Here is a 27,865-nt window from a genome sequence, read left to right as displayed (position 1 = left end):
CGGTGTTCGCGCTGCTCCGGGCAAGGGGGTCGCTCGTTGAGTTGAGGCTCCTGCGGCTCCTGCGGCTCCTGCTCGGACGCCGAGGAGGTGTCGGTGCGGATCGGAGGGCGCGGCGCGTGAGACGCCACGCGCTGCGACACCCTGGCGTTGAGTCGCACCAGCCAGGACGGCACGTCGCCCCTGGCCAGGCCGTCGGAGTCGTCAGTGTGGGCGGCGTCGTGGCCGAGGCGGGGCGACGGCGTGGACGGCGCGGAGTGGCGGCGGGGCCGCTGCCAGCGCAGGGCGGAGGCCGCGGCCGGGGGTCTGTGGGGGTGGAGGTGGTGGTGGGCAGTGGGCCTTCTGGGCCGGGGGTGGCGGTCGCCCTTGCCGGGCGGGCACGACGGGATCCCCACGGCCGCCGACGTCAGTTTCCCGGGTCGAGCAGGTCCTGCAGTCGGGGCGGCGCCTGGTAGCAGCGGCGCCATACGTCCAGCAGCAACACGCACGAGTGGAAGCGGTAGAACACGAGCAGGGGCAGCCCCACGCGAGACACCACGCCCCACGCCAGCACGCCGTAGAAGCGCAGCTGCAGCTCCTGGCTCAGCCAGCTCTGCGTGACGAAGGTGTCGTAGGCCCAGAGCACGGCGTTGGCGCACAGCAGGAACGTGACGACCTGGCGCGCCGGCCGCGACTCGGCCTGGTGCCTCGTGATGGAGGTGCGGCGCAGCGCCTCGGCCAGCATGGTGCTCTGCATGCAGGCCTGCAGCATCTGCAGCCCCGACACCGCCAGCAGCATGGCGTGGCGCCGCTGGTCCGGCGTCATCGGCGGCCAGATGGACACCACGTCGTCGTCCGGGGCAGCAACGCTGGCGCCGTCCTGCGGGCAAATCGACAAACCTGTCAGAGGGAATTCGATTCGGCATAACGGCATCCAGAAAGACATGCTGACCGGGAAGGAGGGCGCTGGCTTGAGGATGTCCGGGACCAGCCCCACGCCCGCGGCGCCCACCACGATGCCGAACGCCGTGTAGAGCTGCACGCCCGCCACCGTCGCGGACGACAGCAGGCGGTCCAGGGCGGACGGCTCGCGGCCCGAGTGCGACAGCTTGCGCACTTGCACCAGCCCCACGGCCGTCATCAGGATGCTCAGCGTGAGGACCTGCGCCACGACAAGGGCCACGTAGTCATCTACTTCCAACAGACGTTTTGCCGGTTATTTCATTTTTGTTACCGTTGCCAGGGCGCCAGTGGTGAGCCAGAAGACGGTCTCGGCGGGGAAGTCGGTGTCCTCCTTCACGACGAGGAAGATGATGATGACGACGATGCCGGCCACGAGGCACAGCAGGCCGAGGAACAGGCCCTTGGAGGCGCCGGCGCAGTCCAGGGCCGCGGCGTGCATGGCGGTGCGCACGCCGCACGCCTTGCCGCTCAGCACGCCGCCCGACGAGCCCTTGCGGTGCTTCACGGCGGGCAGCCGGTCGCGGCCCACCTGCTGGCCCATCACGAAGGTGACGGCCGCGGCGATCAGGCTGAACTGGATGATGAAGGGGTACAGGAACGGCATGGAGGACGTCCACAGCTGCCCCAGCGAGTTGGTGTTGAGGCACTGGTGCAGGGACACCACCTGTGAGATGTGGCTGTCCGACACAGGCTGGTAGTGCGTGCGGTAGGTGTGGTTGGCTGCGAGGACAGACCAGGACAGACAACGACAGACGCGGTTAGCGGGTGGACAGTGGACACAATCTCAGCGGAGAGCGCCTGGTAGGCCGGCCCGCCGCGCGGCGCTGTGAGGCTGCACGGCCCGCCCGACAGGCGCTCGCTGCCGGATGGGAGGCCTACCCGCCGGGCGCTCGACGCGCTTCGCACAGCCCCCCCCCCCCGGGCAGGCAGGCAGGCAGCACGCCCGTCCGTGGTTGTGACTGACCATTAGCGCTTGCCGGCTTTATGGCCTTTTGACAGGGTTGACGGATGGACTTGGTTTGAATTATCTCGCTGCCGTTCGTACTCACCGAGGCCCAGGTCGCGACGCGCGCGCGGCGCGGACAGTGCGGCCTGCGTCATGCTGTCGGTGACGGAGCGGGGGAAGCCGCGGAGCTGCAGCGGCGTGGGCACGTGGTCGCCGCGGCCGTCGTACGAGTACGAGTAGCCGTCGCTCTGCGCCAGGTGCACGAAGTACGTCCACTCGTTGCCCGACTCCCACACCACCAGGCGGATCCACAGCGCCAGGTTAGTGGCCGCCAAGTGCATGAAGCCGAAGCGGGCCGCCAGTCCGAACCTCTCCACCAGCACCTACACTCGACTCAAAACAAGTTAGGCTGGCTGTTTGCAGTGAGGGCCACCCGCCGGGAGGTGCGCGGGCGCGCGATGCCTCACCTGAGAGTTGACGAACAGGAAGTGCATCTGCAGGAAGGTGAAGAGGCCGTGCAGCACGGGGTGCACGAAGACGACGTCGTTGAGGCACGAGCCCTCCATCATGGAGTGCATGGCCATCTCCAGGCCGTTGAACACCAGCGTGCCCAGGCCGAAGGCTGCGAACAAATGCAGGAATCAGGGACCGTCACACTCAATTTGATTTACACGCGGTCCGTCTGGCGTCGAAAAAAATCCGAAGAAACGTGGGAATGGAGCTGCCAGCCGATTGAATTAAAACACGACCGGTCGGCAAACGCGGCAAACGCACGGCCTCGCCGGCTAATGGGGTGTCATCCGCAGCGACTTTCAGATTTACTCGCCTCGTTTGTCACCACAAACACGCAGGCAGGCAGGCTTACCCAGCGCGCCCACCCGGAGGTAGAAGCTGGTGCCCGACGTCTTGTCCCTGGAGATGTGGGCCCGCTTGAGGGAGCCGAAGCGGGACATGGCGTGGCCGCACTCGGCGTCCAGGGCCGACGGCCGCCGGGGGTCGCCGTGGTGCAGGGAGGCGCACGAGTCCATCAGCACCCAGATGTAGATGCAGATGATGACGGCGATGCTGCCCACGTACAGGTACATGAGGAAGACGCCCTGAGGACAGAGAGACGCCGTCAGGATTCCAGGATTCCCTGCACAGTGCGAGGAGATGCTCGTCGACAAGGGCACTCACTTGCAAGCTGAGCAGCCTCACGGGGTTGTCCATGACCTCCGTGAGGCAGAAGGCCAGCATGAAGACGATGACGAGCTTGCCGTAGAGCGAGCTCAGCGTCACCCACAGGTGGCAGCTGCAACCGGGAAAGGACGCGCGTTAGCGAGAGAAACCGGAGTCGTATGGTGGGGAGGATGGCCGCGGGCGTGCTCGCGGTCGCACTGTGGCACTCACAACGGCTCGGTGTGCTCCAGCATGTCGGCAGCCACATTGGCGCGCCCGCCCGACAGCAGATTGAGGAAGGTGCGGCCGCCCCGGAGGCGTCCGCATCGGCCGTGCACGCCGTTCTTGTCCGGGAGGCCCAGGCCGCCCAGGCCGCCGAGACCGCCGAGCCCGCCGAGGCCCCCGAGACCCGTGGGGGACTCCGCGGCGGAGGAGGCGGCCCCGTTCAGGCTGTCGCGCTCGTGGTGCTCATTGTACACTGCAACAAGGAAAAAACAAGGAGCCGTGAGGACAGTTGCACGAATCGATCCATTTGAAATTGGCGGGCTTTGGGGCACGACCCGCGACCCCCACGCGGTGACGTCACTCGTCCACTCGTCACTAGGCACGGAGCGGAAGCGCGCAATGAAAAGGGAACGCCTACATTTTCCGCATTGAGGCGGATCGCCTGCCGACTGAAGGCATCTGTGTTTCAGCGCAACTTTCTCACTCCGCGGCACGGCAACGGCAAGCGGCAAGCCCGGCGTGGACGGCCCAGCGCCGCGGGGGAGGAGGCCAACTCGGGGTGGATCCAGTCCATGAGAAGGGCCATGGGAAATTCGTCGACGGAGACACTACGTGTCAACGCATTGATTCCGTTAGGGGAAAGGATAGGAGGGTAGAGGGAGCGCCGCTTGGCAACCACTTCGCTCCCGAAGCGTAAAGCCCATAGGACTCGAGGCAGCTGGTGTCGGTGGCCCCCGGGCCCCAGAATTCCAGTGCATAAAGAAATAAGGCGCTGGAAATGATCCTTTTACTCCAGACAGACAGACGGCCGGATGCCTCCGTCTCGCCGAGTGGCCATCCCGGACGTATATGAGGAAGAAGCCTCACCACGGTCCGTGGCCACGCGAGCACGCCGGCGCACGCCACGGGCACGCCGGCACGGCGGCACGGCCACGAGTGAAATGCTCGCGAGTGCCCGGCCGTGGCTCCTGGCTCCAGGCTCGACTCCAGGCTCGACTCCAGGCACCGCTGCGACGAGCCGTGACGCCCTTCTTTGTTTACAGTCCATAATTCCAAAACATTGCTTCGGCCCTGTCGTCCGGCCGCAACGCCCCCTTATCATATCGCTCACGAGGCGCGAGGCGCGAGGCGCGAGGCGCGGCCGCTATAACTTCCACGCCAGCGACCGCGGCGCCGCCCCGCCCTACCACGGCTACCTGGTGGGCAGGGCCGGCCGGGCCCTGGCGGCGGGGCGGGGCGGGGCTGCAGGCGCGGGGCAGTCCGCCGTCAATGTTCGTCAGGGCGCGGACGGCCCGGCGTGCCCGGCGTGGACGGCGCGTCAAGGAAGGAGGCCGCTCGGCGCACGCGCCGAACGCACGCCACGCCACGCCACTCCGCAGATGGTGACACTCATTTCCGCGGCCGCCGCCGCTGCAGCTCTGCGACGCTGCCAACGCGCGGCGCCGCGCTCCGATCCACCGGAAAAGTGTGTTAGGAATCGATCGCCCAGCAGTCGACAAATGCAAAGAAGTGGTACTAACACACTTTTTCATTGTTTCACTGAGTCTCCCGCTGCGGTTCGAACCCGCGTTGCCTCACGGCGGCGGAGTGCGGAGAGTCGTCTGTACTTTTCATTCGACAGATGGGTCGAGTGTTCGAATCCCAGCATCCACACATTTTGACTCGCGGCGCGAACCTAGGCTTCAAAGCACTCTGTTCCACAGTCTCTTCCACACGAGCCGTGGTGGTCGAGAGCGGTGAGGCGTCGGGTATCGACGGAAGGGTCCGGCGTTCGACACCCGTCCGGTCCGAAATGTTTTTACCAAGCTTTCATCGCTCACGAGGGCGGTTCAAGTGTTCAAAATCGGCCGACGACAAGCGTGCCTCTCATAGCCCAGTGGTTCCGCTGCTGGGCAGGGTGACGCAGACTCCTGACTACCAGTAGCATGGCCCCTGAGTGGGAAGGGGGCCGGGGATCAAAACCCAACTACTGGGAAAGGTGGCAGCCTGGCCTACTATGAGAGGACTCCTCCACATCACAGATGACGTGACCAATGACGGGGCCACTGCGGTTTAACTCTGAGGTTGCTCCTGTGATGAGATGGGGGAACTGTCTGGTGAGCACCACTCCCGCAGGGAAGAGGGCCGGTTCGCCGGGGTGCCCTCTTTCGCTGAAATTTTCTTTATCGTCAGGAGAACAAACTTTATCAAAACAAATCGACAGGTTTTGGGAAAACTGTCCTGCAGTTATGTATTGATTGACAGAGCGAGAAAGCCGCGGTTGTTTGAATCAATGGAGCGCCGCTGAGACGCTCTCCAGCTGCAGCCTGACCCAGAGAGAATGGGTCGGACAAAAACACAGTATGGGCAAAACAGGGTCGGACAAACGATAAACACCCGGACTACGCTTCTTGCTTCGTGCCGGTATTGAAGTATTAAGTCGGCGGGTCGCAACACGTCCCGATCGTCCACTTAGATTTCGGCAGCGGCCTCCAGCCCGGAGGCTCGCGGCGAGGCGACTCTAGTGTCCACAATGATGCATGCGACCAGGCCGTATTAGCAGCCGGGCTGGAGTTTCTCTGTCTAGGCCGAGGTCTAGGCTCGCCTGGGCCGCATGGCATACACCGGGAAAGGGAATGGGTTGGCAACCAGCCAGCGTTGGGCGGGGCGGGGCGGGGCGTGGCGGGGCGGGGCGGGGCGGGGCGGGGCGGGGCGGGGCGGGGCGGGGCGGGGCGGGGCGGGGCGGGGCGTGGCGGGGCGTGGCGGGGCGGGGCGGGGCGTGGTGGTCCCGGTGCAGGCTGGCGGGTGGAGTCGTGTCCAGGACTGGCCACTCACCCCGCAGGGGGAAACTGCACCCCGCCTACAATCACACTCATCATGCGAGCACCACTTTCGTCCCCTCCCCGCGTTTTTTGGTCCAACAACTGCAAAGAGTTGCTGTGTCCGACGCCCGGGGCACGGCAAGGCACGGCCAGGCACGGCCAGGCACGGCCAGGCACGACGGCGGTCGTTCTCGCCGACTACAACTGGTCCCTTGGTCCGCGCAGCAGCGCGGTGCCGGCCGTCCGCGCCGCCGAGACGCGAACACCGCGGTTGCTGCAATTACACGGGCCGTGCCGAGCCGAGCCGCGCCGGCCGCGGCGTGTACGTGTCCAGGCCGGGCAGGCCGGGCAGGCGCGCCGCCAAAGCGCTTCTTCACGGGGCGAGAAAGTGCACCGCGTTCCGTCAAACGCCCAAAGCAGCCAAAGTGCGCTGCGCAGTGCCACAGCAGCCAGACCGCCCACTCGCTGCGGGTGGCGGGCAGAGCCGCAAGGGACACGAGGCAAGCGGCGCCGGGGGCACGCACGCTCCGGACGCCGAGCGCCAGGGCGTCGCGATGGCCGTCGCGGAGGTCGCGGCCACGATCGTGACCGCCACGGCCACGCCACCACGCCCCGGAGCTGGACTGGCCGGGAATGCAAAGGCGGCCCGCACTGTCACTCAGTGTCGCCGGCGCGTCGACGGCGACGTCCTCGTCATGGCCTGTCTTGTCTTGTCGGCACGCAGCGCCGCGACGAGTCCGGAGATGTCGCAAGATGCCGGAGTCACTGGCAGGCCGAGCCAATCAGGGACGGTAAAAACGGGAGAAACGCGGCGACAAACTTGGGCAGTGCAACGGAGCGCACGGCATGGCCAGCAAGGCCAGCATGGGCAGCCCCTAGCCGCCTGGCCCGCGCGGCCTGCTTCTCCTTGCCGATGAAGGACACGCCAGTGGCGACAACCGGAGCATCGCGGCAGCGCGGCAGCGACAAGCAGGGCGTGTGGGTCGACAGTGTCATGTCCGGATCGAGCTGCAGTGCTGCAGCGGCTCCATTCCGAACATAGCTGTCGTCGCTCCCTCTCTCTTTCTCAAAGCCCAGCGCTGACGACGCCCCATGTGTGCAAGAGAGACAGAGCGACGAGAGCACTGTTCCACGGAATCTGATTGAAGCCAATAGTGGTGAAAAGTCAAAAATTTGGAATATGTGAAAGGCTTCATCGCTGAGAGCCCCTGCCGGCCGAGCGGATAGGCCAGCCCGCCGCACAGCGGTGCCGCGCGGTACAGCATGGCGCGACTCGCAGGCGCTAAGCGAGACGCTCTGCCCTGAACGCCAAACTTCCATTCCCTGCAGTTTGCGTTGTTGAACTGAGGCACGAAGTGGACACCGCTCCACGCTCGGCGGCAAGGGCAGCGCCTGGCAGGCACAAAAACTGGAGAGTGATGGACCGCGAACACACGGGGAGCGCGGCGTCGGAGTCGGGCGGCGCGGCGAACACTCGCGGAGGACGATGGACGAAGGGCGGGGGACGGAGGCCGGCCGGCCGGCTTGACGAGCGAACGAGCAGACCCGAGTAGACCCAACCGCTTTCCTGCAGCCATCCGCCACCAAGAGCCGTCCAGCGCGGGGACATTAGACATTACGGCGCGAAAGTGGTTCGATCGCATATCCCGCAGGACGTCTCACGCCGCCGCGACGCACCGCGACGACGCGCCGGACGTGAGCAGCGGGATGACGCAAAGCCTCTGGTGCTCGCATTCGGCCCACGTCGCCGAGAGGCTGTGGCTAGATCGTCGCCCGAGCCACGACGGCGTCCTGGTGTCCCCAAGGCCGCAGGGTGGGCCTTCGCCACGGCGGGGACATCAGTCAAAAGCAACGAGCCAGTGGGCAGGATGCTTTTACTCCACCACGCACCTGCAGCCGCACCTGCAGCTGCGTGTCCCTGCTGGCGGAGCGCCGGCCAGGGTTCAAATCCCGTGGCATTTCGCGCGCGCACACACACACAAACCCACACTCACACACACAGGCACACACACGCGCCCGCGCGAGGCGCATTCGCTTGGGTTGCGAATGCATTCTTATAGTCCGCTTCATACGCATACCCGTGGTGCCGCGGCTTCGGCGCGCTTGCCCGCGAGCTCGGCGCCCTCGTGGCGCCTCCCGCTGCACGCGTGGAAGTCCGTGAAGTCCGCCGTCTACGACGAACGACCGCTGGGCGTGCGCCCACTCGCAGTCCTCGTCGTGGACGTCTTGGACGTCGTCCTGGATCTGAGGGCCGTGGACGCGGTCGGGCCGCGGTGCGAACGTGAGGCTCCTGCCGGGTCGGCGAGGGGCGGTGTCCGCGGCCATGGCGTGGCGGCCCAGGAGGCCCGGGTGGTCTGGGTGTTCCAGCAGCAGCACGCGCGTGGAGCCCGCGACGGACAGCCCGGACGGCGGCGTCACCAGCCCACCCAGCCCGTCGACGTCCAGCCCGCCTGGCGACGGCGGCGTGACGGGCGGCGCATGGCCCTGGCCGCCCGGACCGCCATGGCGAGCTCTGACGGACGCGGAGGACCCCATGCGGCACCACGGCGACACGGCGAGCGTGGCCGTCGTCGCCTCACATGCCGGCACACTTCACGCGGGACCACCGCGACCCACCGCGACGCACCGCGACCAGACCGAAGCGCGACCGCGACTGCGAGGACTGAGGACGACGCCGACGCACCGTCGTCCGTCCCTCCTTCTGACGTGACTGGTCCGCCTCCTTGTACGGGCCGCGCCGGCCGGCCGGACTGCAGCACCGCCTGCGCCGACTGTATGCGGCCGGCCGGGGAGCTGACATTGGAGCTGACGAGCTGACCGGAACGCATTGTGACACGTCCCTGCTCGCCGCCACTGGTAAGCGCTGCGCTAGTGACCTACAGTGGCATCATTAAAGGCAGTCGGCAGCCGGGAGGGGCTCGGACTTGGACAGGTCTTTAGAGAGTCTCCAAGAGCCAAGTTTGTTAAGCTCGCCGCAAGAGAGCGAGACAGCAATGCAGTAAATTAATGACCTATTTGAAAAGACACATTTAACTAAATGGGGAGGTAATGATTTAATTTCGTGTTTAATTCTAGAATAAATATGTAGGATGTACGAATGGTCTAAGAAATGAGTAACTGGAAAAGCTCATCCTCGTTGCCGCAAACAACTGCCCGCGGGTCTATCCTCCGCTTTCCTCCGACGCGCACGTCGCGCTGGACGATGCATTCACTTGCCGTTCTTGAAATCCGACCCGACGCGTCTAAATGCCCGTAGAGTGTCCCTCCGTGGGGCGGGGCGGGGCGGGCGGGGCGGGGCGGGGCGGGGCGGGGCGGGGCGGGGCGGCCTCGAGACGGCCGATGGCATGGCGGCGAAAGTGGACGGCGTCGTCGTCATCGTCGCCGTGATCCTCATGAGATGCACGTGTTTGTCCGCGCAGTGCGGCACGGCACGGCACGGCACGGCGCACTGCTCGTAAAACGATGAGGCCAGTTCCGTCTTCCTCACTTAATGGCAACAACACAGTCCGTCTGGAGAAGACGAGAAAACAAAGGGAGCGCCAGCAAGCAGGCTGATTCCGAGAAGTCGTTTCGTCGCTGTCTTTCTGATGGCGCCTCCAGTGTGGTGCGAAGGAGACACATGAACATGATAGGCTGGACCGCAGGAATGATCCTTTGCCGATTCAGGCCCGTCCAGGTCGCGCCCATCTTCAGCGACATAGCGATGCTCTGGGGGACGCTCGGCCAGCCGGCTGCGGTCCAACGGCAGGTCTCCGCAGGGCGGCGGGTTGCCTGTTGCCTGTCCCGAGCCTCGGCGGCTGCGACAAGCGCAAAACCAAAACCATCCGTCGTGCGTGGGACGCCGCGAGAGTTCGAGGGCGCCCGCGGGAGTCCGCCTTCGACACCAACAGAAACCGACAGAAAACATTTCGGGGCACACAACCCGGAGGGGTCCAATCATGGGCCATATACTTTCTCCAGATCGGCTGTAGCAGGTCCCTGCGCGCGCGCTCACTGATGCACGCACACACGCACACACTCGCACTCCCAGGCGGCAATGGGCCAGTAGCTCATAAATTCAGGCGCCACAATCCTGCAGCATATCGGAGCGACACATCGCCGCAGTTCTTGAATAGTCGTCGGACTAGTCGGGCCTGCATCAAACCATGATCCAACTTAGCGCCACCGGGTGCAAAGCTCCGAATGTTCCCCTGTAGGCGAGTTACGCGAGTGTCCGAGGCACCACCACGATGAGAAGAAGGGGGGGGGGAGGGAGTGGCCAAATTATAAAGTAACGAACGCTCCGCCCGCCGAAAAGAAGGAAAAGAAGCTTGCGAGCTGCAATTAATAATAGGGTGACGTCACGGATGCGGGTTTAAAATCGTTTCATGACTGCGCCGGCGCCCTCCACCACCGTGACGGCGATGAGCTGCCCGGGCCCCCGCTGCCCCGCACTGCCCCGCGCTGCCCGCACTGCCCGCCACGTAACAAAGTCGTAGCAGATAACTCGCGCGTCGCGGAGCGTGGCAGACCCCTCCCCCCCCTCCCCTCCCCCTTCCACTGGCCGCGCGGGGCGCTCATCTCATTAGGAAGCAGCGGAGAAAGTGATAAGGTAACAAAACGATTCCGCCGCCGTCATCGCGCCGACCCGGCGACGACCAAAGGCACCGGAGGCCTGGCCTGGGATCGACTTCCACGGGACAGGGCGCAGCGCGGCGCAGCGCGGCGCAGCGTGCCCGAATTGGAGACCGCAGGGACCACGGCGGGAAAGCGGGGGCCGTAGGGAGCGGCGGGGGTGGGGGCGTGCAGAAACATAAACACGGAAAATAAACTCGTCAGATTGGCCGGCGGGCCAGAGCCAGGGCAGCCAGAGACGGACGGCAGGACGCCGAAATGAAGGGCGGACGCGCGGACGGAGCGGCAGCGCCGGGGAAAGCTATAAGCTCCGCGGCTCCGCGGGACGAGACGCACGGGAGCAGGGCAGGGGCAAGCGGGGGAATGGCACCTGTCTTCGGAGTGTGGTGCGAGATGCGAGTGCAGCGGCCATCGCCGCGGCGCCGTTTTCTGGCAGGAACAAGATTAGGGCCCGCCGACCATTCCGGCCCGGCGCCCCGCGGCAATGGAGCCTGACTTCTCGAGAACGGCAAAGCCTGGATCGCGCTCGCGCTCGCAGCGAGTCCGCGGTCCGCGGCGGCCGGTTAAATATTTCAGCAAAATAATGGAATCCATGCGCCGAGGCCGCGGCGTGTCAAACCTAACGGCGTGCCGCGTCCGACCGCCAGCACGGCCAGCGCGGCCAGCGCGGCCAGCCCAACCTCCCGGCCGTATAATTACCGTTTCCCAAATTTGAAATCCCCGGAGCGAGATAAGACCGGTCTAGGGAACGTGTTGTCCGGCGGCCTGGCCAGCCGGCTAGCACCGGCTAGCCGCGGTGGCAGTGGGCTAGCTCGGCGGCAATGCGGCGATGCGGCGACGTCGCCCGGAGGCGCTCCGCGTCGCTCTGCGTCCAGTGGCGACGGTGCGTCGCCGCAGCCCCAACTCCACTTTCCCTGCATTGAATAGCCATCCGGGGCAGGGCGGCCGGGACCGGGCCCCGCGGAGGGCCTGCAGGGCGACGCCGCGTCCTTGGCGCCAGGGCGGGGCAGGCCGGAAGGCGCAAGGACGGAAGGGCCCCGTCGAGGTGCCGCGGTGCCGCGCGCCGCGCCGTCCGGCCGAAGAAAGGCGAGCCGGCTAATGAAGAGGCGGAGGGGTTTGGAGGTTGGCAGGCGGCCAGCACCGCCGGCAGGACCTCTTTTTGCCCAAAGGGGATTGCTGGCCACGCGCCGCTCGGCACGGCGGCACGGCACCGCACGCCAAGACGGACAGCCGGCAAAACGTCCGAAGACGAATCGCCTGGGCCGCCGTGCCGCCGTGCCGCCATACGTCTGGGGCGCGTCGATGACGATCGATGCGATTAGGCAGCGGAGGCCAAAGAAACCAAAAGCGCCTGTCACTACACGCGCCGGGTTCTCACGTCCGATCGCCGAGCCGTTAATAACTCGAGCCGGGGTTTGATTCAGCAAGATTAGTTTCTTTTTTTGTGTGTGTGTTTTAACTGCTGTGAGGCCGCTGCAGCGTGGAGTCGCTAGTTTCGTGACAGCGAGGCGACGCACGCGGTTTCTCCCCGAAATTCACGAAGAGCTCGTTTACCGACCGACTCCGCCCCCATGTTGTCCAGGAGACACTCATACGCGGCACACATACACACACGCGGCGGCACGCACACACACGCACACACACGCGCGGCGCATCCCCACACACTCGTCACGCACGCACGCCGCACGAGTGTAGCTTCCTCGTGCTGACGCGCTGACGTCAGGAAGAAACGGTGGGGAATGGCGGAGGGCGGAGGGCGGGGGGTTTGGCTCCACGTAATCCGGTCCATTGTCATTGTCCGCATCGGCTCCACGCTGCTCCGGGCCGGACCGCGGACTTGGGCTGTTCCGCTTCGCACGGGGCATTGCACTGCATTGCACTGCATTGCACGCGGCGACATGATTCGCGTCCGATATCCAGGATCGGCGCCGCCTGCCTGGGAGCACTGGGAGCCCTGCGACGGTCCGGCGGGGCTGCGGGGCGGGGTCGAGGATTCGGGCTTCCGGTGAGAACGTCGCCGGCGCCGCGGTCTGCGGCCGACCAGCAACCAGCGCCAATCGGTGCGCGGGTTGCGTCGCCATCGGCCAGCTTCACTTCCGCACTAACAGCACACAACACAATCCACTTGCAGGTCAAAGAGTCCGCAGGTCCGGTGGAGACGGCGGCGATGTCCCTCTGTGCTGTCGTCGGCCTCGGCGAGGGGCGGCACTACCTACCGAGCCTCCCGAAGTCCGCCGCCGGGGCCCCCAGCTGGTCGCCAGCCGGCCCGTGGTCGTGGTGCTCGTGGTGCTCGTGGCGGCCCGCGTCGTCCCCGAGGGACCCCCCGCGGGGAAGGCCATGGCCCCCGCGAGAGTCCCGCATAGACGGTAAGGCTCCTCGCGGTCCGGAAGGCGCTCGGCTGCGCGCGGTGGCTGGCGGCGACTGGCGGCCGCGCGGAAGGGGCCGGGGCAGGGCCGCACCACGCGCCGAGGGAACCCCCCTCCCGCAGAGGCACGCGGCGCCACGCCGCGGACGTAAGGCACGGTGGGCGGCCCAGAAGGCCCAGAAGGCCCAGAAGGCCCAGAGGGCCGAGGCTCGGGGAGGTGGCGGTTTCTAAATCCACGCGTCCGTGAAATGTATTCTAGGTTGGGCTAGGGCTAGGGCAGGCGGGGGCAAGGGCTAGGGTGGGGCACCAGGACCCCTCCCCCTCCCATGCTTTCTCTGTGTGCCCTCCGCCAGTGCACGCACTGGGCGCGTTATCGCACCGCGTTTTGTTTCCGGGTCCAGCCCGGCCAACAAGTGGAGCAAGCGGGCCGATTAGTTAACAAGCCAGGGCGGCGCGGCGGTGGGCATGACGGCGGCACAGTGTGAGTTAACCTCCGACCCGGCCGTGCGCATTGCCCCGCAGTGCCGCCTCTCCCACTTGGAGAAGACGAACACCCCCGACGACCAGGTTGCCAGGTCCACCAGGTCGGCACTTCCCTCGTCGACGAGTCGTCAGCGTGGTGCTAAGTGGACGCCATTGGGAGGCGGCGGGGCTGCAGCACGCGGTCATGTTTTGCGGCCCGGAGTAATGGTGCGCGCGGCGCGTTAGGTGGCGCGAAGAGCGGCCGCCTGGACCAGAGAAGTGCCGCCGGGCCGCCGCGAGGGCCAGGTCGGCCAGGTCGACCGAGTCCGCGGACGGCCCGGCGGCAGCAGCTCATCCTGCGCGGAATTCCATCTGCCGAGACCGAGAGACCGCGGCGCAGCCAAGGCGCAGCCACGTGGAGTTTCATTTCGAGTTTGATTGGTTCGGCTCTGATAGAAACGGCAGCCGTCCCGGGCGTCCCGTCCACCACTCCGCCCCGCCACGGCCTCGGCTGCCGAGCGTCTTCGCGCGGAGGGACGCTCTGTGGGTCAGCCGACGCCTGAATCTGCACCAAGGACGTGGACGTTGTTGTGCAGCCGCATTTTTCTCGCGAGGGAGAGCGTGAGGCGAGGGGGGCGACGGTGATGTGCGAGCCTCGCTAGAGCCGCAGCCCTGCAGCGGGTGATGACAGCCGCGATTGCACGGCCGAGCTGCGAGAAGGCACGGAATCGTTTAAAGGCAGAAAAAAATGAAGCGTTGTTGCACGCAGTACGCACTCGCCGTGCTCGCGTTGAGTCGAAGGGTTTATGGCAAACGGCAGCACTGCAGCCGACACGCGATGGACCCGCGGCGCTCCTGAGCCAGACTGGGCCAATAAAGTGGCCGATGACCATAACGGCTGTACCTGCCACGGCAGGCCACTGCTAGGGCCGAGGCCCACACGGCCTGGTGTCGCGGATCAGGGGAGGTCGTCCCGACTCGTCCCGACTCGTCTCATGTCCGGTGGCGACGCCGACCACTTCATTTCGCGGATTGGGTTCTGCCAGAATCACAAGCTAGTCGAACCGCCTCGCCTCGCCCGGCCCGGGCACGAAAAAGAAGCCGTTCGATAAAGCCAGTCGATTTATGCGCTGGCGGTGGACAACGAGCAGCGAACACCTTCGCGGCCCGTGGAAACGCCCCGCTCGGCAGGGCGCTAAAAAACAGGGCCTTTTTTCGAGCGGCTCAATGCGGTTTGCTAGCCGAGTAGCCGAGGACTGTTGAAAGGAAACTAATCGATGCGGAGAGTGAGCCTTCCAGCCTGAGACAAACTGCACCGGAGTGATTAGGCACACCAGGATGCGACTGCCCTTTTGACGGACAACCTTAATGGAAATCGGAACAAGACAAGATCTGCCAGGTCCGTCCCGGAGTACATCGTTGTCCGTCCCTTCTCTACGGCCTGCTTGGCCTCAGGCTCGGACTGGCCCCCGAAAGGCCCCGGCAGATAAGACCGCAAAAGGCCCCCGATCATCATTGTTTTTACCCTTCATGACCAACTTTGTGAGGCTACCGCTCCCAAACTAGTTGCGGTCAATAGCCTTCCCGTACAGGACATGAAAGAGTAGGGTCTTAAGAATTCTAGGGCGTCGAGGGAGGCCTTTACGGCAACTAGATTGGACACAGTGGCCACCCAAAGTCAGCAAAACCAGCAAATTTCCGATATTCGACTACTTTTTGACCAACTTGGTCGGAAAATCATTGCGGTCAAAGTCAAAATCGTTGTGGTCAACATCTTCCCTATGCAGGGCATGAAAGAGTAGGGTCTTAAGAATACTAGGTCGTCGAGGGAGGCCTTTTACGGCAACTAGATTGGACACAGTGGCCGCCCAAAGTCAGCAAAATGAGCAAATTTCCGAGATTCGACCACTTTTTGACCAACTTTGGTCCCAAAATCGTTGCGGTCAAAGGCAAAATCGTTGTGGTCAACGTCTTCCCGATACAGGGCATGCAAGAGTAGGGTCTTAAGAATACTAGGACGTCGAGGGAGGCCTTTTACGGCAACTAGAGGCCGCCCAAAGTCAGCAAAATCAGCAAATTTCCGAGATTCGACCACTTTTCGACCAACTTTGGTCCCAAAATCGTTGCTGTCAAAGGCAAAATCGTTGTGGTCAACGTCTTCCCGATACAGGGCATGAAAGAGTAGGGTCTTGAGAATACTAGGACGTCGAGGGAGGCCTTTTACGGCAACTAGATTGGACACAGTGGCCGCTCAAATTCAGCGAAAACGGCTACTTTCGGAGATTCAATCACTTTTTGACCAATTGGTGACGTTACTGGTCACAAATCCGAAGGCCCCGGCATATTTTTCTGCCTGTCTGCCCTGGTCAGTCGGAGCCTGCTTGTCCTGCTGTTGGGCCGCAGAGGGGAACTACCCAGCTTTTCAGTGAGTGCAGGCACAAGGAAAGGAGTTCGAACGTGCAAGGCTTTTTGCGGCAATGCATTCCTACATGCGCCCTCCGGCCGCGCCTGCTCTCTGTTCCACTCCGTTCTTGTTCTAGCGACGGGCGTGTTGCAGCGAGGCGCCGAGCGCGCTGAACGCGGCGAGGCTGCGTCCGCGGGGCGCCCTGTCAGTGAAAGTCCCCAAGCCGGCGCCGGACGGAGCGGACCCGGTCCCCGTCAGGCCTCTCCAGGGCCTCTCCAGGGCCTCTCCAGGGCCTCTCCAGCAATCAATCCAAAACGACCCTGTAACTGCCTTCACGTCCAGCGTCTGTACTGCAGAGTCTGGACCGTGGGGCGTGGCGTGGCGTGGTGGGACGTGGCGGGGCGTGGCGGGGCGTGGCGGGGCAGACAGTGCGCTCCGCTGCTTTGCGCCAACTAGGGCCGGGTACCAGGCGTCAATTTGGTGTGCCGATGCGGCCAGCCTGGCAAGTCGGGCAGGCGTAGCGTGGCGGGGCGATGCCCGCGGCAGTTGGCAAGCCTGGCCTCGTCCCGCCCACATTCCGGCCTGCATGTTGGCGGCACTGGCACCGGCCCCGCCACCGAGCGTCCTAGAGCGTCTCCGGGCAGAGCGTAGGAAAAACCGGCGCGACCGGCGAATTTCTCTGCGGTACTGGGCATGATACAAGGGCGAGATCGCGGCCACCGGCCACTGGCCGGCGGGGTGGGCGGCGGGGGCGCACTGGGCGAGGGCAGGGGCAGGGGGTGTGGCTGCGGCGCGGCTGCCGCGGGGCAGTAGGCCGCGACAGTTGGCAAGCCTGCGCGTCCACGACGCGGCGCCACGCCACGCCCGCAGCGCGTGTGGAAAAGGCACCGTACGGCCCGTAAAACCAGGCGGTGGCTCGGCCGGCCTGCCACGCCTGCCACCTGGCCGTATGCAAGTGGGCTGACACCGCTACGCAGCTCCGCGCGGCCAAACGTGCCGGTTGCCGGTTCGAATCCCCGTGGCGGCGTCGCGGCGTCCCTCTCTCCTCTCGGTGGGCGTCCTGGTCGGGTCGTGGCCCGGGGCGCCGCCGCCGCTGCGCTCACCTTCCTGGTAGTCGTCCGGGACGACGACGCCGCCGCCGAGGTGCCACAGCTGGCCGCACTTGTCGTTCCGCGGCGCGCCTGGGGGCGGGGGGCGGCTCGGCCGTTGCGGCTCGGGGGCCGCGGGGTCTGCGGACGCGGCGGGGGCGGCGGGGGCGGGCCGACTCTTACCGTTGCTGTTCTTGAGGCCGCTGGGCGGTGGCGGCGCGACAGCTCCGGCGCGGCCGGGGTGCGGGCGTCGGCTGGGCGCCGGCACGTACGAGGAGCCCTCCAGGCTGTCGCGGGTGAGCGCCGAGGCGGGCCGCCCCGACGGCGGCAGCGGAAAGGACCTTCCGCGCGGGTCCCTACAGGTGCGCGGCGCGAGCGGCGCGAGCGACAGTCCCAGGCCGCCCGGCACCGGCATGGGCGGCACCGGCTTGGACGGCGACATCTTGATGAGCCACGACGAGCATGGCGTGGACGTGGTGGCGGCGGAGGGGCACCGCGGGCACCGCGAGCGGCAGGCCGGACCGCGTCAGAGCCTTCCGCGCCTTCGGGGGCCGCCAAGCTGAACGGAAAGAGGCGGCGTGGGGAGGGCGTCGAACCACCGAATGTCACTCGCAACTAACCGATGCACTGCAAGTCACACGCCAACTGATTGCCTCCCTTTGGGTATCCACTCGCTTCACGCGGACGCGGTGCCACGCCGCGGTCGACAAGCGGTGACGTTGATTCGGCGCGACTGCTCTCCAAACTCACACACACACACGCACTCGCGGCCGCACGCACACACACGCGTGAAGCGACACGCGATCCAACACGCTCTCGAAGGCGTACCTCGCGCGTGCGCGACGGCGGGCAGTGTGACGCTGTCCGCTGCACCTGAGCCCCGCGCCTGGATCGCCTGGATGCTGGACTCTGGACCACGACGCCAGGACCAGCATGGGACCAGGACCCGACTAGCCGCTCGCCGCGCCGCCGCTCTCCCAGCCACGCCGGCCGGGCCGGGCGGGCCGGGCGGGCCGCCGACTCCCGTCCCGTCCTGGGGCGGGGAAGGCGCGGCGGCCGGGTGCCCCGGGGGCTGCAGCACGCCGCTCAGTGCTCCGCGCCCATTGGCCGACGCCCCATCGCCGCCTTGACGGTCTTGACGTCGCCAAGGCCGGCTTCGGACCACGGCCCCACCCTCGCCGCCTGCTGAGCAATTCCGAGGAGTCGTTTCGTCTCTCTTTGTCGCACTCAGGGGGCAGGGACGCCAGAGAGACAGAGAGCGACGCGACGCTTCATCGCTGTGTCTGCTCTGGTCGCCTGCCTCTGAAATGAGGAAGGTGTCGAAAGTAGACAGCCGCTCACGCGAGGGGGTGTCGCGGCATCTTGTGTCTACGGTACGGGGGAAGTGCCGCAAGTGGGCAATCATTCCTGCTCCGTCCCTCCGTCAGATACCCCGTGCAGCGGCTGATTCCCACTACGCCACTGTCGGCCACGCGTGGTAGAAGCAGGCAAGCCCGGTGGGAGGGGCTAAGGAACCCGAAGGACCCCGACGGACCCTGCCGGGAAGAAAGCCGTCACTTTTCTGCTTTTTTCGTTAACAAGAGCGGCGGCGCGAGGCGGCCCGTAACGACGAGCAGGCGGCAGGCGGGACGCATGCCGCGCCGCCCAGTTTCGGTTTATTAGGTATTCCGGAACAGGACTAGGACAAGAAGCGACGAGCGAGTGCCTCCGCCTCTTTCACCGGCTGTCCGCCAAGCCGCACTACCACCGGGCCGCCGCGCCGCCGCGCCGCCTGGCCACGGACAATGCGCGCGGGCGCCGGACCCGTCGGACGCGTGCTGCGCTCGGCGGAGAGCACGCCGATGACGCGCTGACACGCCGATTCCAGTTTCGTAACGAAATTTGCATGCCGAGCGGTCCGGCGATGTCATTCGGGCGACACGTCTTTATCAACAAGTTTAAGATGTTTTTACCGAACGCAGAGGGACCGAGCGGGAGACACGCACAGACGAGAGGGCCTGCCGACTTTCGCCGGGTTCCTCGAGGCGACGATGGTCCCTTGCCGTTTCTGAACCGACTTGGTTTTATATTGTTGCTCCCCATTCGGACCCGGGACGGCCGGGACGGCCATCCAGTCCAGGTCCCGCGGGATGGCGTGGCCGGCGTGGGGCGGGCGGCCGTTAAGCGGCGGCCACGTCCGCGTCCACGTCCTCGTCCTCGGAAACAGAAAGTGCTTTCCTTCCTTCCAGGCCCGATGACGTGTGTACCCGTCCAAAAACAGGAGCACCGAGGAAGACCGGCCGCCGGACTCTCGGGAGATTTTGAAAATGAAACGAATCATCGCGCGGGCCAGAAAATAGACTTGCAGATTGTTGCGATACGGGCCGGGCAGTGCTATCGTGTTGCAAAATCGCACGCACGCGCGCGTAGTCGTGAGCACCATTCCGGCCCGTCGCCAGCATATTGGATATCGAAATGCGAACCTAGAGGCGTGGCATTGGATCAAGTCTTAGCTGCACAATACCACAAGACCCATATCACACAAAAAGGGGAAGAACACTCCCAATTTCCACTTTGAAAAATGCCGTGCCGTCATTGTACTAAGCCCATTCTCAGTTCTTTATGATACAAATCTGTCAATTATACTGAGAAATTCGTTCGTAATATGAAGAAACTGGTCGTAAGTTACTGAGAACCCTTTACCATAGGTGCCCTCGCTGTGCTGTCATAATACTAAACTTTTTGTTCGTATAACGAAGAAAAAGCTCAGTAGGATCTTGAGAATGAAGAAAATGTATTTTCACATACGCACAATCACTGCGGTCACATGGACGTGTGCGGAGTACTGCACGTGTGCGTGTGTGTGTGTGTGCGTGTGTGTCTTTGTGTGTAGCATCTCACATTCCGGCGCGCACGAGCCAGCACGAGCAGCAGCGGCCGCCACCATCATCACGACCGATCATGACGATCATCATTCCAATCATGATCCCCTGCCGCGATGCCAGGGCGCGGTGCCTGGTGGCCTGGCGGCCTTGCGCGAGAGAAGCGTGGAGGGAACGGTGTCGGGCCGCAGGGCGGCGAGGCGAGGCGGCTGCCGGCGGGAGGCTCGCGTTGGAGTGCGTGCTCCTCGCGGTGCTCCTCGCGGTGCTCCTCCACGCCGAGCCGCGCCGCTTTTCGTGAATCGATGCGCCGAGCCGATGCGTGGGACCGATATGCGCCGGCAGTGCCGGCAGCTCGGAGCGAGGCCCGCGGCGCGCGAGGCCGGCAGGGGTGTGAAGGCTGTGAAGGAACACGGCGGAGACGGGGACGGAGACCTGAACGCACGGCGAGCCGAGAACCGCGCCGAGAGAGACGAGTCTCTCCGGAGAAACGGTTTCCAGTTCGAGGCGGCGTGGCGGGCGGTGCCGGCGGTGCCGAGGCGGTGCCCCGTGCGGCGCGTGGCCGCCCGGACGAGTGGCGACGCGTGCCGCGGGCCGCGGTGCGACAAGGAGGCGGGGAGACAAGGACCAACAAGGACCCGGCGTGGCCGGCCGACCGGCACCAGGCCGGCACCTGCTATGCGTGTCGATCAAGAGCCTCACTCACTTTCGTTTGGACTCGGGGTGTCACTGGGTGTCCCTGGACCAACACGCCACTTTCCGAACGCCGCCGCTCCTCTCCGAGCTCCTCTCCCTTTCGTCCGGTCGGTGTCGCTCTAGTCTTGGAAGTGACCGTCAGAGTTAATGCGTTAATGCTACAGTACTTTCGGGAATTTCGTTACGATCGCAAAAACTGAGCTTCAAGCAACACAAACGGAAAACTTTACTTTATTAGTGGTGGGTCAGTGTGGCTTCCACGTTGACTTCTCTGTCTAACCGACGAGGCTCAAAACGCAGTTCTCCAGCGAGGTGTACAGCGCGCTCTTGCTGTTGAATCCTCCCGGGCGGGTGCACTGGTTCATGTCCTTGAGGATTGTCGGTAACGCGGGCTTGACCTTGAGCGCCATGTACGTGTCGCGGAAGCACAAGACGAAGTTCTGGCCCTGGACGGTCTTCTCCTTGCCCTTCACCACTCTGCGAACGCAGCCCTGGAGCAAGGCCTGCTGCTTGGCGGCGGTCAGCACGGAGCTGGACTTGGGCTTGGGCAGTCCCGGGGGCAGCCGGCCGGCCTGCACCTGCTGTGGGGACAATTTTACCTGAGAAGCGAGCAATCGAAAATGGCAACGGACAATTTTGCTGACTCTCAGATGGGATTGGAGAGAAATCCCTTCCATTCTCCCTTTCGTTTGGCAGGCACCGCCGAAATGAAAATGATTTACTTCGCACCGATTGCGTTGGTGAGCAGTCGACAAACGGTTAGGGATGCATCCAAAACTATGATAAAGTGGCAAAGCTCAATTTGTTGTATAGCAAAAATCCTTTACATGCATCGGAATTTCGGTATTTCCTATACATGCATAGGAATTTTCACCATACCACTCTGTATGGTAAAATTCCGATCACTTTTTACAGTGTATGGCGTTTTGGCTCGAGTGCTTCTAGTTGCATGCCTTGTTCAACACTTTTAGGCACAGTGAGGCCATGGCGAAACTCGAATTGAGCAGTATTTACCGACAAATAGCAGACTGCCGCGAAGGCAAAGCAGAAAGTGAACACCTTGACACTCATGGTGGCGCTGACACTGCAGTATTTCTTGACGGGACAACATTTTTATACTCTACGTGAGCCATCGGTCTTATCTTGCCCAAGGCACGAGGCAATGACAATGAAATATTCGTCACGAGCAAATCGTGTTGACACCTGGTAGAGCGACAGGTGCACATTTTATGAGAAAGAGAGCGAGAGAGACAGAGCGACGAATCAGTCTGCAGCCCCGCGCCACGGACCGGCGCGGTGTACGGCGGGTGCGTGTCCCGTCCCGCGCGGACGCCGTCATCTGGCAATCGATCGGTTAATCAGAGACGACGCCGCTGCGGAAAGCCGAGCGATTCCCAAGAGGGATTTCGTGACTCTATCTCTCTCGCACTCACGGGCTGTTCGGTGAAGTGAGGGTGCGAGAGAGACGCAGCGACAAAATACCTGTTTGGAACCACCCCGCAGGGATTAGTTGGATTCGGTGCGCGTGGCGTCGGGCCGGGGCGCTGACCTTGAGTCTAGTGTCCAGTCTGCGAGTCGGCGGCAGTTTCTAAACACAGCCCGCGGCCGAATCACTTTCTCCCTCGGTAGGCTAACGCGACATGCAAGTCGCACTGATGAGACCGACGACTGACAAGAAGCTGTGGAGACAGCCGTCGCGCGTGGCGCAACAATTTGTTCCGCCAAATGGCGTACAGGAGGACATGTACGGATTTACGAGAGTCGAGGTTTCAAAATGCCAGGCGGATAGCAAAATCCGATACAGTTTTTCGTTTGCCAACATTCGACAACCGTCAAGTATATAGTGGTCAGTAAGCATGCCGATTGTATGACAAGACTAAGCTGTACTATACAGAAAACCGTAACTATCTTACAACGTGTATTGGAAGCTGTGGCAAAATTCTACACAAGTTAAAGTCAAATTACGAGCTTCAATTTTTAACATTGGACAGTTGATCGGGCGAGTAAAGCCAAACGTGGGCGCTTATCGGTACTAGAAGCTTTCGAGCTCAGGAACTCTAGCACTGACGGCCCGCAGGCTCGTTTCGCACACCACTGACCACGGCGGCATCGTGCGGTCAGAGGCATCGTCGTCGCGGCGTCATCCCCATACGGCGCCTAAGTGGGCAAGACGGTACAGGCTCGAGCTGGCAAGCCTCCGGCGGATAAGGACCGTCGGTCCCGCGAGATCAGCATTACGGTTTCTGTACCCTTCATGACCAACTTGTCGACGGCTAGCCAAATATGTTGGGTCAGACGCTTCCCGATCAGGGTATGAAAGAGTAGGGTCTTAAGAATATTAGAGCGTCGAGGGAAGCCTTTTACGGCAACTAGATTGGACACAGTGGCCACCCAAAGTCAGCAAAATCAGCAAATTTACGAGATTCGATCACTTTTTGACCAACTTGGTGGAAAATCGTTGCGGTCAAAGCCAAAATCGTTGTGGTCAACGTCTTCCCGATTCAGGGTATGAAAGAGTAGGGTCTTAAGAATACAGAGCGTCGAGGGAAGCCTTACGGCACTAGATTGGACACAGTGGCCACCCAAAGTCAGCAAACGCACATTTCGAGATTCGACACTTTTTGACCAACTTGGTCGGTCGTTGCGGCGCCAAAACCCCGGGCAACGCTCCCTAGTATGATAGAGTCGCGGCTCTTTACCAGAGCTCGACGGAAAGCCCGGCGATAAGACACTGCCACCCAAAGTCCGCAAAATCAGCATTACGAGATTTCTTACCCTTTGACCAACTTGGTGAGGACCGTCGGCCAAACAAAATCGTTGCTGGTCAAGTGCCTTCCGATTCAGGGTATGAAAGAGTAGGGTCTTAAGAATACGAGAGCGTCGAGGGAAGCCTTTACGGCAACTAGATTGGACACAGTGGCCACCCAAAGTCAGCAAAATCAGCAAATTTACGAGATTCGACCACTTTTTGACCAACTTGGTCGGAAAATCGTTGCGGTCAAAGCCAAAATCGTTGTGGTCAACGTCTTCCCGATACAGGGTATGAAAGAGTAGGGTCTTAAGAATACTAGAGCGTCGAGGGAAGCCTTTTACGGCAACTAGATTGGACACAGTGGCCACCCAAAGTCAGCACAATCAGCAAATTTACGAGATTCGGTCACTTTTTGACCAACTTGGTAGGAAAATCGTTGCGGTCAAAGCCAAAATCGTTGTGGTCAACGTCTTCCCGATACAGGGCATGAAAGAGTAGGGTCTTAAGAATACTAGGACTTCGACGGAGGCCTTACGGCGACTAGATTGGACACAGTGGCCACCCCAATTCAGCAAAAACGGCTACTTTCGGAGATTCAATTACTTTTTGACCAACTTTGTGGCGTTACTGGCCCCAAACCCGAAGGCCCCGGCAGATTTTTCTGCCTGTCTGCCCTGGCCAGTCCGAGCCTGCTCTTTACTCACGAGTCGACGGACCTTGTAAAATAGTGCCCCGCTCGTCCAAGGGCTAGACTCAGTCCTGGAAACGAGTGCTTCTGCTAAGGTCCGTCCTCTGTCTGGAACCGGGTTCCGCGCGAGGTTCCACGGCCTCCGCGCGCTGCGTACCGCGGTGCACACACAACCGTGCGGTCCTGTGGTCTTACCGTGCGGGCTGGCGCTAGCTGGCGCTAGCTGGCGCGGGGCAGCGCCGTGTGGGTAGGCCGGCCGCCGCGCGGGCACGCCGGAGGTGCGGCCTGTCTCCAGGCGCCGCCACGCCATGGGGCCAGCGGCCTCGCAGCGCCACCACGCCGCCACCACGCCACCACCGCGGCACGTCCGGTCGGCGCAAAGGCGCAAAACGTGCGCACCTCGGTGCCTCGGCCTCGGCCACCATCGGTTTAGCCAGTCAATCCGTTTCTCCCGGCACGCCACGGGTCTGGCCATTGTCTGTGGCGGTGGCTTGGTGGGCCCCTCGGAGGGGACGCGTCGGGTCGGGAGTGCGCTCACTGCGTTCTGGTGGAGTGCCGCCCAGGCCCAGCCGGGCCGACTGCAGACTTCTCGCTGGGTGACTTCACGACAGTCCCGCCGCCCCACAGTGCACTGCACGCGCCGCACACCGCGGGGGACGCTACACTACTTTCTCCCGCACTACAAGGTAATTACACGTGCTCTGCGCCCAACTTGCCCTGCCCGGGCGGCCCGACGGCGACGTCCTGACGTGTCTCCGCGGGCCTGCACTGCAAGGCCTGGAAGGCCTGGAGGGGAAGCCAAGCCGCAGCCCGCGTCGTCCCCCGTCCCAGCGCCCGCCGAGGGGCTCTCGGACGACCCAGCCCTGGCGCAGGCCGCCCCGCCCCACCCACGCCGAGCCCCGGGCAGCCCCAGGCCCGGCCGCCGCGGGGCGAGAGAGTCGTGCGTCGCGCGCAGAGCCACGGCAGAGCACACACGGCGCGTTCTGCTCCTGGTTAGCAATGACAGTCATGACAGTGCACTGCCGGCTGATTCCGAGCAGAGGTTTCGTCGCTCGGTCGCAATCGGAGACTCATGGGGTGCGAGAGAGACAGACAGCGCGACGAAGTCGTCGTTTCGGAATCAGACTGCCGCGTACTCGGTGCCCGGGGCAACACGGCAACACAACGCGTGAGGCGCCTGGCGCCTGGCCATCCAATCTGCTGCAGTGACCACCATCATGCTTTGCTCCAAAGGGCTCCGAACGTGGCACTCAATGCGGCAGCTGCGAAGCGCGAATCCTGGACCAGGCAGATGCAGAACCACGCCGAAAGTAACCTTTTACTGAGGATAGAAATAAAAAGAAGGGGCGGGGCACAAATGGGCACGAAAGGCAAAATACCGAACTGAAATGTGACGCGGATCGCGGATCGGCGGTGCTCAAGCACGTGGAGCCCCCCTCCCTTTCCCCTCTCCCCCGGCCTCGCTTCGAGGGGCAAATAAAGAGCGGGCTGCGTGCGTGTGCGCGCCATGTTGCCGGAACTAATACAACAATCCGTGTGGGGGCGGGGCGGGGCGGGGCGGCCGGTCGGCGGGGAAAGTGATTCCGTCATTGTTGGGGACAGCAGTGGCTGCAGCAACGGCAGAGACGGGCAGCCGGTGACAGCCGCCAGCCACGCGGACTGCTTCATGTCGCCTGGGAAGGATCTTTGTGCGCCCAGCCTTTGTCGCCGAACAGAGCGCGGCCTGGCAAAGGCTCGGCATTACTTTGTTTTCCCACTGTTGTGGGTCGGCCTTGTCAAAGTAAATGGAAATAAATCGTCACAAAAATTAATGGGAGATGAAAGGTGGATATGGCATCATTGTGTCTACCAAAAAAGCGTCCACCAATAAAATATAAATATTTTTAACCAACAAGGTGTTTTCAAAACAGCGGCTAACGTGAAAAACACGGCAAAAAAAAACGTATGCGGCAAATCAAAAACCGTATGAGGCAGACCAAAAGCCGTACACGGCAAACGAAAAACCGTATGCGGCAAATCAAAAACCGTATGAGGCAGACCAAAAGCCGTACACGGCAAACGAAAAACCGTATGCGGCAAATCAAAAACCGTATGAGGCAGACCAAAAGCCGTACACGGCAAACGAAAAACCGTATGCGGCAAATCAAAAACCGTATGAGGCAGACCAAAAGCCGTACACGGCAAACGAAAAACCGTATGCGGCAAATCAAAAACCGTATGAGGCAGACCAAAAGCCGTACACGGCAAACGAAAAACCGTATGCGGCAAATCAAAAACCGTATGAGGCAGACCAAAAGCCGTACACGGCAAACGAAAAACCGTATGCGGCAAATCAAAAACCGTATGAGGCAGACCAAAAGCCGTACACGGCAAACGAAAAACCGTATGCGGCAAATCAAAAACCGTATGAGGCAGACCAAAAGCCGTACACGGCAAACGAAAAACCGTATGCGGCAAATCAAAAACCGTATGAGGCAGACCAAAAGCCGTACACGGCAAACGAAAAACCGTATGCGGCAAATCAAAAACCGTATGAGGCAGACCAAAAGCCGTACACGGCAAACGAAAAACCGTATGCGGCAAATCAAAAACCGTATGAGGCAGACCAAAAGCCGTACACGGCAAACCAAAAACGCACGCTATCTAACTGGGGAGCAGAGCAGCATAGTGGCGGTAACAAGGTGTCTCGTCTTCATGTACAAAAGAGAATCGCGGGGGACCGCGGCCAGACGGGACGCTTCGGCGCGCTTGGGCGGGCGGAGCACAAAGATCAAAGGGCAAAGCGGCGTGCGGCGTGCGCGTCGCGCGGGGCCTGCCCAGCCACGGGGCCTGGCCACGATGAAAGGCCGAACACGCGAGACGGCCACTGTGGGCATTCAGCGTTCAGCAGCCTCCGGTCCGGGTGACACGGCGTACACGGCGTGGCCTTTGTAGTCCGCAGCTCACAACCCGACCACTCCTCAGAGTCTCGAGGGGCTCTGGCGCGGCACGACGGGGATCAATGCCACTTCCGACATGACACGGCAGAGACGGTGGTGGCTTGGTGGTGGTGGCGGCCCCAGGGAGTCGGCACTGGCACAGCGTAGCGGCGGTAGCTGGCGGCCGGCCGTGGTCAAACTTGACACGCTACCCTGCGCTACCCCAGTCTGCCGGCACTGCCGCCGAGCCCCTACAGGGCCCTACAGGGCCTGCCCCCTGCCTGGCCCCACCAGCAGAAGCCACTAATTAGCGCGGCTTTTGTCTAAGACAGTGCAGCCTAACGCCACATCGCCACAGCGCGCAGCGCCACAACACGCTGTCACACAGGGCGCCCTGGCTCGCGCCCTGGATCACCTGGACCGTGCAGGCCGGGCAGGGGACCGGGCACAGGGGGAAGGGGGAAGAGATGCTTCAAAAAGCACTCTAAGCGCTCGGGGACACGAGACAAAAAAGAACACTGTTAGCACTCTCAAGTCGCTGCACTGCGCCGTTGTCACCCACACTCTCGCACTCACTCACACACAAGCACACACACACAACACGCACTACTCACTTCCCCAGTCGCTGGGCCAGACGTGCCCGATGGAGGGGTCATCCCTCAGCCTCCAGTTCTCCCTGCCCGGCGTCCTGGCCGGTGTCCTGCCTGGGGTCCTCGCCGAGGTGCCTGTCTGCTCGCCGCGCTCGCCGGCCGCCCTCTTCCGGGGGGAGGCTTCTGGAGGGCCGTCATCCTGGCCGGGCTCCGCGTCGTGGCCGTCCTCGACGTGATCCTGGTCGTCGACGCTGGTCTCTGGCTGCACGGGGGTGAGGGCGGGCGCAGGGGCGGGGGCGGGGCCCGCGGCGGCCCCGGCTGGGTCGTAGTCCTGCGACGGCCTGCGTTGGGGCGGGCTCAT

The 27,865-nt window shown here is 63.1% G+C and overlaps 2 protein-coding genes across 2 annotated transcripts; both read right to left on the bottom strand.

The window, feature by feature from the left end:
- Positions 1-303: 303 nt before the first annotated feature.
- Positions 304-27,865, bottom strand: LOC117650965 (proton channel OtopLc-like). The gene is made up of 9 exons (XM_034394641.1): positions 27,529-27,865; positions 3,275-3,521; positions 3,062-3,176; positions 2,751-2,982; positions 2,353-2,507; positions 1,989-2,268; positions 1,211-1,659; positions 929-1,138; positions 304-856 (listed from the first exon to the last, which is right to left on the bottom strand). Exons 1-9 carry the CDS (start codon positions 27,863-27,865, stop codon positions 404-406), a joined length of 2,478 nt encoding a protein of 825 aa, XP_034250532.1. The 3' UTR covers positions 304-403.
- On the bottom strand, positions 20,759-21,708 carry LOC117650966. Its single transcript, XM_034394642.1, has 2 exons — positions 21,571-21,708; positions 20,759-21,137 (listed from the first exon to the last, which is right to left on the bottom strand). Exons 1-2 carry the CDS (start codon positions 21,625-21,627, stop codon positions 20,832-20,834), a joined length of 363 nt encoding a protein of 120 aa, XP_034250533.1. The 5' UTR covers positions 21,628-21,708; the 3' UTR covers positions 20,759-20,831.

Source organism: Thrips palmi, unplaced genomic scaffold (genome assembly GCF_012932325.1).
Source record: "Thrips palmi isolate BJ-2018 unplaced genomic scaffold, TpBJ-2018v1 HiC_scaffold_5, whole genome shotgun sequence".
NCBI lineage: Eukaryota > Metazoa > Arthropoda > Insecta > Thysanoptera > Thripidae > Thrips > Thrips palmi.
This window is presented reverse-complemented; position numbering and strand designations above follow the sequence as displayed.